The following is an 18506-nucleotide window of genomic DNA, read 5'->3' as shown; positions in this document are numbered from 1 at the left end:
AAAGTGGATTAGCTAATCTGTATGAAACTGCAATATAAGCACTCCTTTGGAATTGAAGTGACCTTCACTGTGAATCAAAGTGACTGTAATTCATTTTAGGATAATTTATGTTCATGTTTAGAGATAGAGGCCACAGTTCACTTTGGATGTACACAGAAGGTTCAGTAAGTTTTAATACACCTTGTATTTGGTTTTATGAATTTGAGGTAACTTTATTTACTTGTAAAGAATCTCTGGTGATCATTTAAAAGAATAAAGTGGATTTATAGCTCTGGATGGGTTCTGTGATAAATGGTCTGTAGTTTGTCAAAAACATGGGTGTTGCCATGTATCTTTCGTGGGTTACCCTGTATTTTCAGTATGGCGCAGGCTGTTATGAGGGTGTGACAGGGCAGCCTGTGCTGTCTGATCCCTCCAAACGTCGATCTTGGATTTGCTCGTAGTCTGGGTTTTGCTACAGCCCATGGCAAAGTAGCTCTCAGACATAAACATCAGAGATACAGACTGTACACACCCCAAGTATTATCTGTGGCTTGCATCTTTCTGCTGTAGATTTGAAGTGTATTCTTTTTATCTAATGTATTTATCAAAAAGTTTATACAGTGGCTTCAGTAGCAAGGATTGGGTTCAATGGCCTGGGGGTCATTTGTGAATAACCATTTCTAGTGGCAGAGCAGATCTGAACATGCAGCAGGTTTGCTGTTGCATGGGCATGTTTTTTGGGACGCCTCTTTGCTTCATCAGATTTACAGCTGAGTGTGCTTTTTTTGGCAGATAAAATTTTTGATGATGAAGACTCCGTGGATGGGAACAGACCTTCCTCAGCTAGCTCCTCTACATCTTCAAAGGCCCCTGCGAACTCACGTAGAGTTGGGATGGGGACTACCCGCAGACTTGGGTCTGCAGCTCTGGGCTCCAAGTCCTCAAGTAAGATGACAGCATATATAAATTGACCTGTATATGAAGCGTTCATGCTTGAGCTTATGCAGGGACTTCCAGACTGGCTCCCAAGATCCAGTAATAAATTTTTCCCTGTGAAATCATCGTGTATGTTGTCTGCATGCCATGGTCGAACTTTGGTAGGGTGAATCTGCAGGCAGTTTCCACGTCCCTATAATGTGCTTTTCATTCCTGTAAGGGTGGACCTGTGCAGTTGGGCACTGAGAGCTATGAGTAAATCATGTCGATGTTGCAGTGTGATTCTTGCCTTTGTAGCTGCAACTCTTCAGCTGAACTGAGGCTCTTTATGATTGCATGCTAAACTTCAGCCCATGCAATCTAAAACTAGTGCACTGGCTTTCTTCTAAGACCTTTGGGCATTGCTGATAATGAAGGTGCAGAAAGAAAACTGAGCGGTAATTCTGAATGTGAGCAATAATTCCGTATGTGTTCATAATTCTACAGGTAACCTAGAGAAATGGAGAAATTCTCTGTATCAAGTAGTCTCCAATCTGATTAATATTCCAGAGACTGTTTATCTTCCTTATCATTTGTCTGTTTGTGCACCTGTCAGATCTGCACCTTCATCTATTATAGATAAGATTAAATCCTTTAAAATAAAATCTCTTGTATAATTAAAGTGAATATTCCCTTTTATCTTTCATGCTATGTCCCCTGTTGAGTGACTACTGTAATGACTTCCCTAATGTGCCCTTTGTGCCTAGGACTTGGAAGGATGCTGTGATTGTCTAGTCTGTGCCTGGCATTGAATTTCCCTGTCTCTGCTTTCCTTACATCTGCAGCACTCTGAGGCTGCATGGATAGTGAACTTTCTCATTAATAAGTGCCTTGATAGCTGGTGGTTTCTTAATTGATTCTGTTGTTAAAAAGATAGAAAAGGCTTCTTCATTTGTATGTCAGCAGCCAAAGAGGGAGCAGGTGCTGTGGATGAAGAAGACTTTATTAAGGCGTTTGAAGATGTTCCAACGGTTCAGGTAAGTAGAATTACATGTTAAAACACACAGTACTAAAAAGCTGAAGATATATACAGGTTCTAGTCTTAATCATTGACAAATTGTGCTTCATTGTGATGTTGACAAATCTTCTTTAAGGGGAAGGCAAGTTAGAAGTTGGAGGGAGGTAAGCTTTAAATGGTGGTATCTGCCAATAGCTTGTGTGAAGCCCTCAGAAGTGGGAATGGGAGTGAAAAGGTTGTGCTAAGAGGTATCACAGGAGTACATATGGGGCTGGAACTGGATGTGTGTGCTGCACAGTGCAGTCTGGTCAAACAAAAGTTAACAGAAGCCTCTCTACATTTCATCTGTACCATCTGGGAACTGAAGGCAATAAAGGTGAGCTGTGTCTCCAGGATTGCTGCTGTTGTGTGACAACTGAAAGCAATAGATTTAGCAGAGCCGTGTCATGTATCCTGTCTCTTTCACCAGAACTTTTTTTGTGGGGGACAGCTGAACAGCACATGTATCCACTCATGATCTTCTGTAGGTCTTTACTAACACAGCCACTAGTAGCTCCAGGAATGCTGTTTAAAATTGTGGAAATATGGTGAAATAATAAAATATGATCCTTTAATCATCTTGTCATTTAGTAATTTTTGATTGCAAGGTTAGCACATGACACTTAAGCAGGGAGGAGCACAAGACATAAGAATGTAGTTGTGAAGTGGTCTGATTTTTTTGGAGTAAACCTTGCATTATGGTGCTACTCTGTATTTAAATTTTCAGATTTATTCCAGCCGGGATCTTGAGGAATCCATAAACAAAATAAGAGAGATACTATCAGATGATAAGCATGACTGGGAACAGAGAGTTTCTGCGGTAAGTAGTGAACTTCACATATGAACTCTATTAATATAAGATTTTTCTGCACTGAGCTTAATCCCGTGAAGAGGGTACTGGGAAAACCTGAATATGTCTAGAACATAGTTTAAGTGGTGAGCATCTGTTAATGTTACCCCACGCTTGGGGAAAACGTTTCCTTATGAGACTGGATTTAAACCTTATATATGTGAAGGAAAATGCTATTTTGGTATATGAGAATCTGTTGAGATAGGATCAGGTTGAACTGGAAGTCAGACAGCAAATCCAAATGTAGAGCTAGAAAATTGCTAGCAGATGCTGAAATAAGAATGCCAGAAGTTATATTTAGACTATCTTTAAACTTCCTGATGAGGCAGAAAATCACTTTGCTTATGGAGAGGTAATGTATACTTTTGCAAAAGAAGGTGTAAAATAATTCAGAAAGAATTTACACACTTAAGTTTTGAATAAATAAATATGACTGTGGGAAATGTGGAAGTGGAAAATCAGGTGTGTTATAGCATGCCAAGACTGTGTTTTATTTACTGAGGTGAGCTCTGTTGTCATGATACAAATAGATGCGTGATCTTGTCTACACCAAAAGCTTTCATCACTGGTGTAACAACTTTGACATGTCTGTCAAATTCTGTATTGCAGATCTGAGTGGCAAATTGTGCTGATTCAGCTTACTTCAGGTGGTTCCATTTTGGGGTTTTTTTTGTTTGTTTTTGTTTGCTGTTCTGTGTAACAGTGAACTTAAATGGAGGCACTGTACAGATGCCTCAGCATACATGACGGCCTGTGAAGGTGTCCAGAAGAATGTCTATAGGATGATATGGTGGTCCCTGTAATATTAATAGAAAACTTCCCATTTTGATGGGGTCAGGGTTCCACTTCTAGTACAACTAGATAATAAATTTAATGAACTCAGTCGGCATCTGCTAGATATGTCAGTATCACTCGAATCTGAATATGAACAATGCCTTTTAAGTCTAGTAATCTTTTTAATACAATAGTCAACTGTAAGAGGACCTAAGCTTTAGAAGCTGCTGTAAATAGTTGGTTTCTAAGGGGAGTAGAGGAGAACCTTTAAGATATATTTTGGCTTAAAAAGTAATGTTTGGGTTATTAACTATCAGTTTGAGCAGCTATATACAACAGTTACAGATTTCTGTAATAGCTAGTTGTTTGCATTATCATACTTAGTATGTTAACCTATGAGTTGAATATAAGATCTGAAATAATAGAATTGCTTGGACTTTAAAAACAATTGCACAAGGATCCTGGAAACCAAGTATCAGCCCTGAACATAACTGACCTTGTATTTATTGCTCATTAAAAGTCACTACTTTCTTTTATGGTGCTAACAGTTGAAAAAGATCCGCTCCTTACTTTTGGCTGGAGCTGCAGAATATGATAACTTCTTCCAACACCTAAGACTTTTGGATGGAGCATTTAAATTATCTGCTAAAGACCTGCGGTCTCAAGTAGTACGAGAGGCTTGTATCACGTTGGGGTGAGTTTACTTTCTAAATACACTTGAACCGTGATGTAGAAAAAAGGAACAGGCACTGGTTAAAACACATTTAGGATGTAACGTGGGCTGCTAGTACTACATGGTTATAGGTAGAACATGCTCTTGCTACAGCTGTTTAATACCACATCCATGTAGGCCACTAATTGTAGTTCTGTCAAACTGTGTTCCTGAGTTTTAAATGATGCTGAGTTGAAACATGCTGAAGGAATGAGCAAGCCAGGCATTCATGCACTGAGTAGGGAAGGATTGAACAATAAAGTTGAAAATGCCTGTTTTGTTCTGTCTTGATCTGAGCTGCTTAGGTTTGATAGTTTATCCTTTGTGAAATGCTTCAAGAAGAAGGGTGCTGCAGTGTATTTTACAGCTTTTTTGAAATTTATGTATCTTAAGCAAAATAGGCAGATTCAGAGGAACTGTAATATGAACTAACGAGTTCCGGAAAATACATTCTTTCAGCATGATCCCATTTGATAATAAATTTTTAGCTGTGCTAGTTACGTTATTTTATGCTGAACTTACTGTTTCTCAGGGTTCAGATGGGTATAGTACAGATATTTGAAGGGAAAGTGAAGAAACTGTTTTTTCAAATGTGGTGTGTTCTCTCCTTCGGAGTTGGAGAGGAGATGACAGTTACGAAGACTGAGATGTCAGATGTGCTTATGTCAGATTTCTGTAGAACTGGCTTAATCCTCAGCATGACTTACCAGCATTACTTCATTCTGTTTTTCAGACATTTATCATCAGTTCTGGGAAACAAGTTTGACCATGGGGCAGAAGCCATCATGCCAACAATTTTTAATCTAATTCCTAATAGTGCCAAAGTCATGGCCACTTCTGGTGTTGTAGCAGTTAGATTAATCATTCGAGTAAGTATACATCAAAAAAGAACAATGTTATTTCCAAATACCGTGGAGTTTGAGGAAATATGAATGTTGATGCAATGAAAATTAGATTAAGTGCCTAATCTATTTACCTGCTTGTGCTGGTCTTAGCTGTCTCAGATGTCATGCAGCTTTGTGTAGATGATGATAGTTAAACCCTGTCATAATAGTAGGAAGAATGTTTCTTTGCAGAGTAAGATATTTGCATCCCTCTTAAGAGCTGAGCAAACTTTTTTCTTTGAATGGGCTTTAAACCTGCCTTGCAGGACACACTTATCCTCTTAATTATGCTCTAAAACTCCTCACAGACAGTGCATGTTTCCTGAAACCATTAGGTCACAGAAGTGACTTCTGTCTAATGATTCACTGGGGAAGCTGTAGATAGCCTGATAGCTTTCAAGTTGTCACCAATGACAGTTTAGATCCTACTGTGTGACTTCAGCTCCTTGATTCACTGCAGCCTGTCATCATAGAAGAAAATAAAATATTGAAGGTATTTAACAAATAATCAAAATACCTGCCTGTATCTTAGTGTTCCTTTACTTAGTTCCATTTTTAAGAATTGAACAGAGTATCTGCATGCTGGGTCAGGTCACTGAAAGGAGATAGCTTTTTGTTCCATGGAACTGTTGTGTAAAGTTTTCTCCCTGTTTGTTTTTTGTTTTCTTCTAGCATACACACATCCCTCGATTAATACCCATCATAACGAGTAATTGTACCTCCAAGTCTGTTGCAGTTAGAAGGTAAGCCTTAAGTTTGAATTTACTTTTGTTTTACCAGTAAATAGGTTCACATGTACTTTCTGGTAACATTCATGTATTTGTTTTTATTCATGAAAAGGGTTGATATGTGCACCTGAAGATGCATCTCGCTCTCCCCCATGAACTGGAATCAAAATCAAAGTCAGCTATCTTGTATAAGTCTCAGTACTGCAGAGAAGTCACTTTTCCACAGAGATTTTTTCTTTTCTTTTTTTTTTTTTTTTTTTTTTTTTTTTTTTTGTTTTTTTTTTGGTTTTTTTTTTTTTTTTAAGTTAAACTGAACTTTGTGCTTACATGTCATTATAACGTCGTTTTATTTTGGCTTTTTTGCAGACATGTCCCTGTTCTCCACTACTAGCAGTTACAGTTAAATGTTTTCTTTGAGCCAGTCAGCAGAAGTAGTGTTCTGTGATGACATCATCTGAATTTGGACTGGACGTGTTAATGGTCTCATCTGCACTTAAAATCTAAGTGTACTTCAGTCCACTCCCTCACTGTGAGACTCTTGCCCAGTCTATGTAGATTAGCTGGTTCTCTTCCACTTAGCCAAAAAAGCTTTGTGATTGCTGAATTTGGTGGCAAACCTTGAACAAATAACAGTGCACTTGTGCTTTTGTTTCCTGAAATGAGGAAGGGAGATTAAATATGAAAAGATCTGTCTCCACATGAAGCTAAGTGTGAAGTTTCTGTGTGAAGTCTTAACAGGGACAAAGTATAGAAAGCATGAATATTTTGGGCCTGTATCACATTTAATGAAAAAAGGGGCTTTCTGGGTTGTGTTCTATGAAGCCCTCTGTCCAGAGTTTCTGTATTGAGCTGACTCCAGTTACCATTCAGACTCTATATTGATGGCATTTGATATTTGTTATCAGGGTCATTACCAAATTCTAATGTCATGAAAAAACTTCATAACAAAAGACAGCTGTTGTTCAAAGGCAGGTATGGCAGTCAGTGTGTCTCTGTTAACTCTGAGAACTCAGCATTTATTCTCTTTCTTCTCTCAGGCGCTGTTTTGAATTTTTAGATTTGCTGTTGCAGGAGTGGCAAACACACTCCCTAGAAAGGTAAGCTCTGAAAACAAATGGGTTAATGATTTCTTGCATATGTCTGGGGGGTTAATTCTGGAGAAAGGATAATGTGGGAGGTGAGATTATATCAGGTAGCTCTTGTAGAGATTTTTTTGCCACAAAAAAGCATGTACATATGTGCACACACACTATTTGTTCTGGCAGTTCTGGCAGTCAGAGTTCAAGTCTGTCTCCTATGCCAGCCTTGGAAAACCTGGCTGAGTGAATCTCTGAACTCAACAGATTTTTTTTTTTTTTTTTTGGGGGGGGGGGTGTTGTGTTTTCCCTGCCCTCCCCCCCCTTTCCCTTTTCACCCTAGAGTGAGATGATGAAGTGAAGGCTACAGCATGTCTGTTGGGAGGTTCTGAGGCTCCTACAGTACTTCAGACTAATGAACAATTTAAGTAATTGGAGGAAAAGAGACTGGGACACAACTTCCTTAGCCCTAGACTGCACAAGACTATTTAAGGGTTAAGAGAGTGTTTTTGCACCCAGGCAATTTCCATGGCTAATTAAAGACTGACCTCTGAAGAATGCTGCTTGACTTTTCCTAGTCAGCAGTGTGGGTGAGAGAAAACTGATGTGTAAGACCAAGTAAATAAATAAAAGCTCCAAAGGAAATGGGAAGATGTGATGAACTGTTGTTCTTGACAAAGGCAAAATCAAATTACTGATTTGTTTGCATGGTGCATCTTTTTGTACTGCTGGATAATATTTTCCTTATTTCAGACACATATCAGTGTTAGCTGAAACAATAAAGAAGGGAATTCATGATGCAGACTCCGAAGCCAGGATAGAGGCAAGAAAGTAAGTGGATGCTGTTGTTGATTTCTTGTCTTCCTCCCCTTCTTTGCCCCTGTTGTGTTGTTAATGTTATTGCATATTGAAGTCCAGACAAGTTAGATTCTCCTGGCAGTTGATGCCAACTTTGCCTTGGCTTCAGTGGGAGTGTGTACTTCAATGAGACTGTGTACTTCAGCAGGAGATGTCATATGAGGCCGATCACATGGGGCTGAGTTATATATGTATTGCATCTTCTAATAGTGTTTCACTGGTTTCAGTTTGTTCTTGTAAATTTTATTGCCATTGTCTGTCTGAGCATGTAACTAAGAGTCTAGAATAGAGAACTTGTAACCTTGTCTGTCTTTTTGACTTTTGAGTGGCTTGCAGTTAACTGAGATTGCTCCTGTTTAGTACAAAAATATTATTTCTGATATTTTTTTTCTTTTTGGCCTGTTTGCAAGACCTAGGATGGAGTGATGCTTGGCACAAGTGTAAACTGGAAGAGGAGTGGTGGAAGAGTAGCCCTGCAGAAAGGGATCTGGGGGTGCTGGTTGACAGTCCAGTGCTGATTGCAGTGTGCCCTGGCAGTCAAGAGGGCAAACTGCATCCTTGGATGTATTAAACACAGTATAACCAGCCGGTCAAGAGAGGCAATTATCCGGCTGTATTCATAGAATCATAGAATAGTTAGGGTTGGAAAGGACCTTAAGATCATCTAGTTCCAACCCCCCTGCCATGGGCAGGGACACCCCACACTAAACCATGTCACCCAAGGCCTCATCCAAGCTGGCCTTGAACACCACCAAGGATGGAGCATTCACAACCTCCCTGGGCAACCCATTCCAGTGCCTCACCACCCTCACAGTAAAGAATTTCTTCCTTATATCCAGTCTAAACTTCCCCTGTCTAAGTTTGAACCCGTTACCCCTTGTCCTGTCCACTACAGTCCCTGATGAATAGTCCCTCCCCAGCATCCTTGTAGGCCCCCTTCAGATACTGGAAGGCTGCTGTGAGGTCTCCACGCAGCCTTCTCTTCTCCAGGCTGAACAGCCCCAACTTTCTCAGTATGGCCTTATCTTTAATACTGTGTGCAGTTCTGAGCCCCACAATTGAGGAAAGATGTGAAGGTCCTTGAATTTGTCCAGAGGAGTGCAACAAGGCTGGTGAAAAGGTTGGAAACATTGTCCTTTGCAGAGCAGCTAAGGACTTTGGGCTTCTCTAGTTTGGAGAAAAGGAGGCTCTCTACAGCTTCCTGAGGAGGAAAGGTGGAAGAGGGAGGTGGTGATCTTGTGTCTCTAGTATCTAGTGGTAGGATGAGAGGGAGTAGTTCAAAGCTGTGCCAGGGGAGCTTTTAGACTGGATATTTTGAAGCATTTCTTTACTGAGGGGATGGTTAAACACTGGAGCAGGCTTCCTGGAGAGGCAGTTGATGCCCCAAGCCTGTCAGTGTGTAAGAGGCATTTGGATGCCCTTAGCAACATGCTTTAACTTTTGGTCAGTCCTGGATTGGTCAGGCAGCTGAACTAGATGATTGTTCTAGGTCACTTCCAGCTGAAATAGTCTATTCTATTGTTATTTGCTACTCTTGAAACTAAAATCCCTGTCCTAGTACATTGCTAACTGATATCTTAAATTAAGGAAATATTTTATTACGCTGCAATAATAATATCTCTTCCATTTCCATTATGTGATTGCACTTACGCTGATGTACTAGGATCATGCTCTCCTGGACAGAAAGCTACAGAAATTTTTTTCCTCAGAAAGAGGATGCTGTGAAACATTAAATCAACGAACAATAGATTTTATCAATCTAAATGCTGTGTTATATGCAGAAGTGTTTCACAGCGGGACTGTTTAAAACCCTTTTGAAAGGTAATATGTCCATCACTGAAAAATACAGTAGGCACTGAGAGTTCACAGCAGGTGACTAGTTAAGCTGAACGGACAACTAGGGGAATGGCATGAGACTTCAGAAAACTTGCTTATTTCTTTCTTCACATTTCTTAATTAGCAGTGTGGGTGATTGTAAGACAGGAATTTGTTTCCTTCTAGTGATCTCAGAATGCATGTGTTTTGTGAGGCACTGAGGACAATTCTTGATTCATTTGATTTAACAGTCTTACTCTTAAACTGCCCATTAGTTGCCCCATGAAAAGTGTTGAGTCTTCATCTCCTTTATGATGAGAATGAATGGTGTTTAGCCATGAGACAGGAGTTTTGGACCAGAGAAGAATTCTTCCCTCATTTTAAAATGCTGTTTTATTTTCAGCATGACACTGATTGGAAGTCTATAGGAGCATCTCTTTCCTTTTCCTTGTTGTTTTATTTTCCCAAAAAGGCACTCAGTAGCCTCAACTCAGTACAGATTTGTCTTTGCAGCATTGTGGGAGAGTTGTTTGTTAAACTTAAGGAAGCAAACAACACCCGCTGGTGTTTTCCTGAATCAGGCGCATGTATGTGTGTTCTGCTTTTGGTGTGTTTTTGAAGTAGCTATTGAGCATCCAGTCCCAAACTAGTATTAGTCTAGTAGGTCTACCATCTCCTGTGTATGATAGACAGCCAAAGGGATGAGGGTTGCTTCTGTAATAAAGGTTTATTGGCTACTTGTGTTTTTACAACACACCAAATGGTGCATTCCTCTCTTCCTGTTTTCATGTGGTTTGTCTTCTGTGTGCCTGTTAGAATGGGTTGAAGAAAGTGATACTAAGTGTGTCGTAGGGGCGGTAGATGGTTAAAATGACTAGTATAATGAGCCAGTAATGGCAGTAGTGAAAAGGGTTCTGACTTTACCTGTGCTCTGCTGCCCCCTAAAACATGACAAGGAAATATTCACTGTATTGTGCCTTGTTTCCAGGTGTTATTGGGGTTTCCACAGTCACTTCAGCCGAGAAGCAGAGCATTTGTACCACACCTTGGAGTCTTCCTACCAGAAGGCTCTGCAGTCACATTTGAAGAACTCTGACAGCATCGTGTCCTTGCCACAGTCAGATCGCTCTTCCTCCAGCTCCCAGGAGAGTCTCAAGTACGTCTTTTGATGTTATTACCTCTCAATTTAAACAACTGTGGATAGCTCCATTGAATTGGAGGGAGCCATCGCATTGCTATGTCTCATCTGGTCATCATTTGGCCCCAACACTTGTTACTCCAGATTGTGTTTTTTGGTTTTTTTTGGTTTTTTTTTTTTTTTTTTTTCCTTCTTTTTTTTTTTTTTTAGTTAACATTGCATTAAAATCAAAAGCCAGCAAAATCTATTATTGGCTTAAAAAATAATAATAACTCGTTATATTGACTCCATAAATAATTCCAGGTGCACTTAAAACAATGCTTGAATTGAAAATTTGTGTTTAGCGTTAATCCTTGAGGTGTAAATGTGCCCCTTTCCACATAAGAGAGAGAGAAAAAAAAAAAAGGCTTAAACTAAACTTGAGTTGTAACTGCAATTCTATGTAACGCTTCTATTGAATGTATGTATTTTAGCTCCTCTTAGAGATACAGTCAACTTGGACTCCATATGTCTGCAATTTAAGTATAAGACCTGTACGAAAAATGTCTATCACTTACTGATGTAACTTTTAAAATCGACAGAAAGTGTTCTTAAAATCTGCTCTTAGTCAAATAATGTGCATGCTTATTCTGTTCTTAGGGCTTTTGTAAACAATTTCATGGTAGTGTCATATTTACTCTAAAGCAATAAGTTTTGTTAGTCTATTCTAGTATATAAATGACTTCCTATCAGCTCAGTGTGTTTACTGAGGGAATAAATAGCACAGTTACTGATGACTATGAAATACTGGTTTTATTTTAATAAATACTTATTTATCTTCTAGCCGTCCTTTGTCTGCCAAAAGAAGTCCTACTGGAAGTACTACATCTAGAGGTGAGAACAGGAGCTGAAAACTGTTCAGTGTTGCTGATGAAATGTGATGAATTAGAATGAGAATTTCAGACACTATGATGTGCAAAGAACAACTTTGATCATTGGTTACTGCTCCTTAAAATGGCAACTAAGTATGTGGAATTTTTAATTAATTTTGGGTTGTACACCACATTCTGTGCATCAGCTGCTGATATAATGATGCTTTTGAAAGTTAGGATAACTGTTTTTGCTTAGCCCTGAAAGGAAGGCTAAAAAGCCTTGGAAACTGTAGCCAAGATGTGTTTAGCTGTGTAATAAACCACCGCTGATGCTAAAACATGCATAGTCTAATAATATGTTCAGCTTTACAATGTGCTATCATTTATTCTCTGTGGTTTCAGCATTTTCTGGAGGCATCATCTGCACACAAGTCCTACAGTCTTAAATTCCATCTTGTTGCTAACCTGTTTTTACTGTTGGATGGAATATTTATGTGCAGCTTTCCTGTTCTAAGTAAATGCATACAATAAGTAATAAATTTTAATACAAAATATAAGAGACAAAATTTTCTTGGTAAAAGTTAACTTGCCTTCTACACGAGACCAAGATCGGGTTCTGGCTGGCTTGTGTATGCAGTACACTCTGAAACCTTTGATTCAAGGAGTTGTGTTACCTACTTGATTGTGCATACAAATGCATGTTTGCTTGCAGCTGAATAATCAAGCTTCATGCTTAAGAAGGTAAGCATCCACAAATGAGGGGAACAGCAGTCCTCAGGAGAAGATGAGGTGTTGGAAAGGAGATTAGTAGGACCTGGACTGAAGGACTTGCAGGTCTGTTTTGGCCAGCAACTCCCAAGCTGGTGATGGGTACTGTCACTGAACTTTCACATCTAGGTTCTTTTAGAAATTTCTTTATTAGTGGCCTGGCAGCCTTTTTGATCTCAGCGTTTAGGCTAGTGGCTGATAAAGTTCTTAGAGGTAACATCAGGTTAGCATTGAAATATCTTTGCAGGCAGTGTGGGGAAGCCTACATTGCCCTGATAAAGCGTTCTTAGGTATTTCGGTACCAGCAGGGAGCATTAAAAATAGTACATTAAACTGCTTGCCAGGCTCTTTGAAGCACACAGATTAAAAAAAAATTAATCTTCTTTATTCTGGATCTCCCACTCCCATCTGCAGCATCTACAGTAAGTACAAAATCTGTGTCAACACCAGGATCTCTGCAGCGATCCCGCAGTGACGTCGATGTGAATGCAGCAGCTAGTGCCAAGTCAAAAGTGACGTCTTCTGGATCATCCACCCCCTTCAGTTCTGCTGCAGCCTTGCCCCCAGGCTCATACGCATCACTAGGTAAATCTACGTGTTCTACTCTTGCAGTTAGCTTTCTTTAGTAGTAGAAAGTGCCTCGTAGTTTTATTTGAATATTGAACTCTAACTAGAAGAACATATCCCTGAGATAGTTACCAGCTCTCTAGGATTAGTGTGTGATCTCTTGCCCTTTGGGATTAAGAAAAAAATTTGCAACAGAACTGACTTCTGACTTCTAAGCAACTTCTTAGGTTTTGAATTGTATAATATCTGTGTCTCATTCTTCTTTCTGGGGAAAAGCAGATCTTACTATGATTCTGAGACGTTGAGGACTGCTCAGTTCCTTTTGACGTGTCCCTCTATCTCTTTTCCTTATCTTCCTTCCCTCCTTTCCTGAAACTGGTTTTCTATTAACTGTTTTATCTTTTGAATAGTACATCTTAGTTGAATTTGATTGCTTTCTGTTTTACAAAAGAGAGAGATGTAAAACCAAAGAGAAGTCATCTGCCTTCTGATTTCATCATGCAGGATATAAGTATCTGTTTCTTATGCTGACTCTTTCTGGCCTATAGCCACATGTCACATTATTCTCTCAGAGCATTACCTATCACTTTCAGGTGCCTCAGGGTTTCTTACAACAAAGTTTGCATTTGATCTTTCTCTCGGAGATGCCATTGAAGGAGGCATGGAGAAGGAAATGCAAGGCGGTGATTGACACCATACTTGCAGAGCTTCAACTTGGTTATGATCAGCTCAACAGAGCTGATTTCATTGATTTACTTTTACAAGAGGGAGAAAAATCAGAAATCGGTGATCTTGATTTAAGCTGTGTAGATTGTCTTCACTGAGTTGAGAAGTGTCTTCTCCTTACTGTAGGGCATTTGATCTTCAGTCTGATAAAATATGCTTGATGAATTATATAGGGATGGTTTCTGTAGATTCCTTTTGTGGACAGGTTTCTTTCATGTTTTACCTTGGCTTAAATATGTTGATTGCATTTGGTTCAGCAGTCAAATTCGTATTCTGACTTAAATTATTCATTCTTGGTTCAAGATTTAGATACATTGCAGTGAAAATGTAATACAGAACATGAAGCTGATCACATAATAGCATGTTTTCGAGCTTACAGATGCAACTATTTTTCAGTCAGTGCTATGTACTGGCTTCAGTGGCAAAACTGCTTTTGAACAATCTTATGTTATGAAGAAGAATGGAAAAGGGTGGGAAGTATTTACTAACGTTGGCTTGGTCCTTGAAGCCGGCGACTGAATACAGCATTAGTCTTGCTCTTAAAAGAGACTGTAGGAGAAAAGCAGCATTACTCTTAGCTGAAGCAAACGTGGTACTTCTGAGGAGCCTGCTTTCTCTTTGAGCTAGTAGGGACACTTTTCACCTGTGTGTGCCCATGAGAGAAGTGGAGAGGCAAACAACGAAAATGGAGTTTGGCAATGATTAATTATTGCAGGAAGGAAATCCTGGAAGCATCTTCTTCAGAAACATCAAGCTGCTCAAACTTCTTTCATTTCTTTGGGTTTTTTTTTTTTTTTTTTTTGCATATTTCTGTAGCTAATATATAGTGCCCACTTCTGTCGATGTTACTGATTTTCCCTATTAACCCTTTCCTTGTTTTTTTTTTTAAATTTGCCTAAAGATGGTACTACCACTAAAACTGAGGGTAAGCAGTCTCTCTGTGTAACTGAGGTGTGTCCACAGTCGTACCACCCTACCTAGTCTCTGTTCTCAAAGTGTTATCTGGTTCTCATCCATGTTCACTGGTGACCTGCATGAAGTGTTGCATGGTTGTCCTGCTCATTTTGATGCCATGGGGTATTCTTCACTTTCTCTTTGAGCTCCTCCCTGGTAACAGGCACCAGTCTGCTTTTGTGACACGGCTTCTGATCACAAAGTTGTATGTGGGTTTTTGTATTTAAAGGACAGCTTTTGGTTGAAGGTGACCTGTGCACAGATTAAAAAAGAAAACAAACCACAAAAAAACCCCAACCCAACACAGGGCTTGTGTTTTCTTGCTCCGCGATGTGTAAAGGTTTGCTGTGTTTTTCCGTCCAAAGCTCAGGTCACAACTGCCAAATGCTTTCGGGAAGAGACTGGGCAGTGAGAAAATTGAATGAGATGATCACATGGCAGAAAAATGAGGACAGTAAACAATGATCTCCATGGAGGGAATATTTAGTCAACCTCTTTAAACCTGAGCTCTTTTTGTTGTCAACTGAGTGAGATGGCTTACATCTAAGACAGTTAGAGGAAAAGCTTTTTTTCAAGAACACCGAGCCTGCTAGTTTGCATGGGCTCCCAGTCTGTTTTTCTGGCTCATTGTCAAAGCTTGTTCTTTATTTCTTATTTCTCAAGTGAACAAGATCACTGAGAAATCAGTTTTTCTGAGGTAGACAGGAGTTGAAAACAAGAATGTCTCCTAGATAGAATGAAACCCCCCCCATACTTCCAAACCCATTTTTTCCTGATGCAAGTCTCTTTTTAGGGGATCTATTACTGTCTTGTGGGACTGTGCTTGTATCCTTGATGGCTGCTTGTATTTGGATGTGGTGGTCTGAGAAGTGCCACTGTGCTTTTGTGACGTGTGTTTTTTATTGAGGTGTTGATTTATTATCTAGAGGGGAAGGTCTCTACCATTTTTGGAACTGATACGTAGTGTTGAGAGATGAACTGGCTTTGCATCATGGGCAAGTGTTTGTGTTTTGTGATCTGTCAGTGATAAGGAATATGAAGTTGGCCTAAACACCTGTATTTCTAAATCAATAGTTTATTAAATGAAAGTTCCAAATTGTTGCAATACTGAGCTTTTTTTTATTCATTGCTGACCCTTCTTTATTTTCTTCCTTTCTTCCCAGTTCTCAAACCTTTCTATTTTTGGCCTAACTTTGAAATGTTAATCTATTGAAATTTAATTGACCTTTAACGTTAATTTAAATACCTTATGCATCTCAATCCTCTCCTAGGATAATAATATCTGTGGAGGCTTCTTACAACAGTTGTCCTCTGGGATACCTTTATTTTCAGGAAATGCTTCATTGTCATAATGCAAAAGAGTGAGGATTTTTATTTGATTTGGAGTTTTGTTTTGTTTTTTCAGGTCAGCTACATTGGAAGTAGATTGGGTTTGGTAAAAATCTGTAAAATCTACTTGGACTTCATGAAGGCTTTTGACATTGTCTGTTTCTCATGAAGTCTTCATAGGCAAGCTCAGGAAGTGCAGGCTGGATGAGTAGATGGCAAGACGGATTGAGAACTGGCAGGTCTTAGGGTTATGATCTCAGTGGGAGACCTGTAGCTAGTGGTGTCCCCTGAGGGTCAGTACTGGCTCCAGTATTAGAGTCGTAGAATAGTTTGGGTTGGAAAGGACCTTAAGATCATCCAGTTCCAAACCCGCTGCCATGGGTATTGCTTAACTTATTCTTGGATTAAGGGATAGAGAGTACCCTCAGCAAGTTTGCTGACGCTACAAAACTGGGAGGAGCAGATGGCACCCCAGAGTGCTGTGCTGTCATTCAGAAGGATCTAGACAGGCTGGAGAGATGGGCAGAGAGGAACATGTTGAAATTTAACAGACAAGTGCAGGGTCCTGCACCTGTAGAGGAGTCACCTCCTGCATCAGTACAGGCTGAGGGCTGATCTGCTGGAAGGTAGCTCTGCAGAGAGGGACCTGGGGATCCTGGGAGTCCTGGTGAACAGCAAATTGTCCATGAGCCAGCAGTGTGCCCCCGTGGCCAAGAAGGCCAGTGGGCTGCATTAGGAAGAGCGTGGCCAGCAAGTCAAGGAGTCTCTACTCAGCCCTGGTGAGGCCTCACCTGGAATACTGTGTCCAGTTCCAGGCTCCCCAGTACAATGGAGACATGGAGCTCTTGAAACAAGTCCAGGGAAGGGCTATTAGGATGATTCGGGGTCTGATGCATCATTCTTATGAGGAAAGGCTGAGGGAGCTGGGCCTGTTTGGCGAAGAGAAGGCTCAAGGGGAATCTGATCAATGTATGTAAGTATCTGAAAGGTAGGTGTCAAGAGAATGGGGTCAGGCTCTTCTGGGTGGTGCCAGATGATAGGGCAAGAAGGAAGCAGGCATAAATTAAAGCACAGGAAGTTCTGCCTGAACATGAAGAAGAACTTCACTGTGAGGGTGACTGAGCATTGGAATAGATTGCCCACAGAAGTTGTGGAGTCTCATGCTCTGAAGATGTTCAGGAGCTGTTTGAACACAGTCCTGAGTAATGTGCTCAAGGAGACGCTGCTTGAACAGGGAGGTTGGACTAAATGACCTCCGGTGGTCCCTTCCAGCCTCAGCTATTCTGTGAACAAGTCTCTTGAAGGCAAAGATCGTGAGATGAACTTTCAGAAATGGAGTTCTCCATCCCCTTAGTGCAGAATACCAGATCTCGTCTCTTCTTTTTCCTGTAGGATTTTCTATTTTTTGGAAGACTGAAGATCAGGGAGAGTTACAACAACATGGCACACCACAGCTAGAGCATGTGAAGGATGAGTTTAATCACTGTATGAAACTCTTCCTCTTTGTTTTCCTTTGAGACAGTTGTGGGAAAACCAGCTTTTGTTCAAGATTCAGTGTGTCCTACAGATGAGGGCTGAGAAAGGTCTTCTGCCAAGTCTCTCATCTTGCAGAATTTGTCAGTAACTACAAGGAAGGCAAAGCTTCTTTCTTGATATAAATGTAAAAAAATAAGAGGGCAGGGGAAGAGAAAAAACATCCCCTTGCTCTGGAAATACCTGTGTGAGCAAGAGACACTGTTGGAACATAAACCAAAAATTCCATCCACATTTTTGTCCCTGTATTTTCTTTTTTTTTTTTTTTCAGGTCACCAGTAAGTCATTTGAGAGCAAATCCCTGTGGGTTTTTGTCTGGTTCAGCCTGATGTTATATCTGCAGTCTGGTTCCCATCATGGCTTTCTGTAGCTACAGTGTAAAAGCTCTGCACCTTCCCCTCAGCTGGGAGCCAGCATTGTGCAAACTTGGCAGTTCCCATCTGCTTTGCCCTCAGTTCTCCTCAGTGTTTTGTTTTTGAGCCAGGCATCTAAAAACAGGAGCAAAATAGAGTGGGTTACGCCAGTGGCAAGAATTCAAGAGCTGAGTATCAGTTCTTTGATTTTTAAGCAGCATCATCCCAATTGACAAATGCTGTTGAAATGAGCTTCCTTCTGTGAATCTATACATCACTTAAATCTGTGCAGGTCTTCTGCTGTCTCTGTGCTGTGAGGCTGTATCTTCATATAATGTACCATTATGTCTTGATTGCCCTGACCCTTCATGTATGGGAATCTCTTGAACTTTATTAAGAGCTTTGCAGGTAGAAAGCTTGTAAGTTCCAAATCTTTATAGTCTAGATCAGGACTTCACCACTAGTATTATGCAGGTAGCAGCTGTGCCATGTTTGTTATGCCTGATTAGAAGGAAACCTTAGAAAAGTTTTTGCTTGTTTTATCATGAAATGGCTTTTCAAGGAATATTTTTGAAAGGTGCATAATGCTGACTTTCATTACAGAATAATGGTCTGGAGTGTTTCTGTTACCTGGTT

At 40.1% G+C, this 18506-nt stretch overlaps 1 protein-coding gene across 1 annotated transcript in view; it reads left to right on the top strand.

Moving 5' to 3' along the window:
- Positions 1 to 18506, top strand: part of CLASP1 (cytoplasmic linker associated protein 1) — a 175695-nt gene that overhangs the window by 81309 nt on the left and 75880 nt on the right. The window contains exons 9-19 of the mRNA XM_080620322.1: positions 775 to 927; positions 1861 to 1934; positions 2682 to 2774; positions 4127 to 4272; positions 5024 to 5159; positions 5847 to 5917; positions 6940 to 6999; positions 7732 to 7809; positions 10640 to 10807; positions 11613 to 11662; positions 12823 to 12993. Of these exons, the coding sequence (XP_080476448.1) occupies positions 775 to 927; positions 1861 to 1934; positions 2682 to 2774; positions 4127 to 4272; positions 5024 to 5159; positions 5847 to 5917; positions 6940 to 6999; positions 7732 to 7809; positions 10640 to 10807; positions 11613 to 11662; positions 12823 to 12993 (1200 nt within the window). The remainder of the gene's footprint in view (positions 1 to 774; positions 928 to 1860; positions 1935 to 2681; positions 2775 to 4126; positions 4273 to 5023; positions 5160 to 5846; positions 5918 to 6939; positions 7000 to 7731; positions 7810 to 10639; positions 10808 to 11612; positions 11663 to 12822; positions 12994 to 18506) is intronic.

The sequence above is a fragment of the Psittacula echo genome (genome assembly GCF_963264785.1).
Source record: "Psittacula echo genome assembly, chromosome: 6".
Classification (NCBI taxonomy): domain Eukaryota; kingdom Metazoa; phylum Chordata; class Aves; order Psittaciformes; family Psittacidae; genus Psittacula; species Psittacula echo.
The sequence above is the reverse complement of the archived record's forward strand: the minus strand, read 5'-3'. Positions and strand labels throughout refer to the sequence as shown.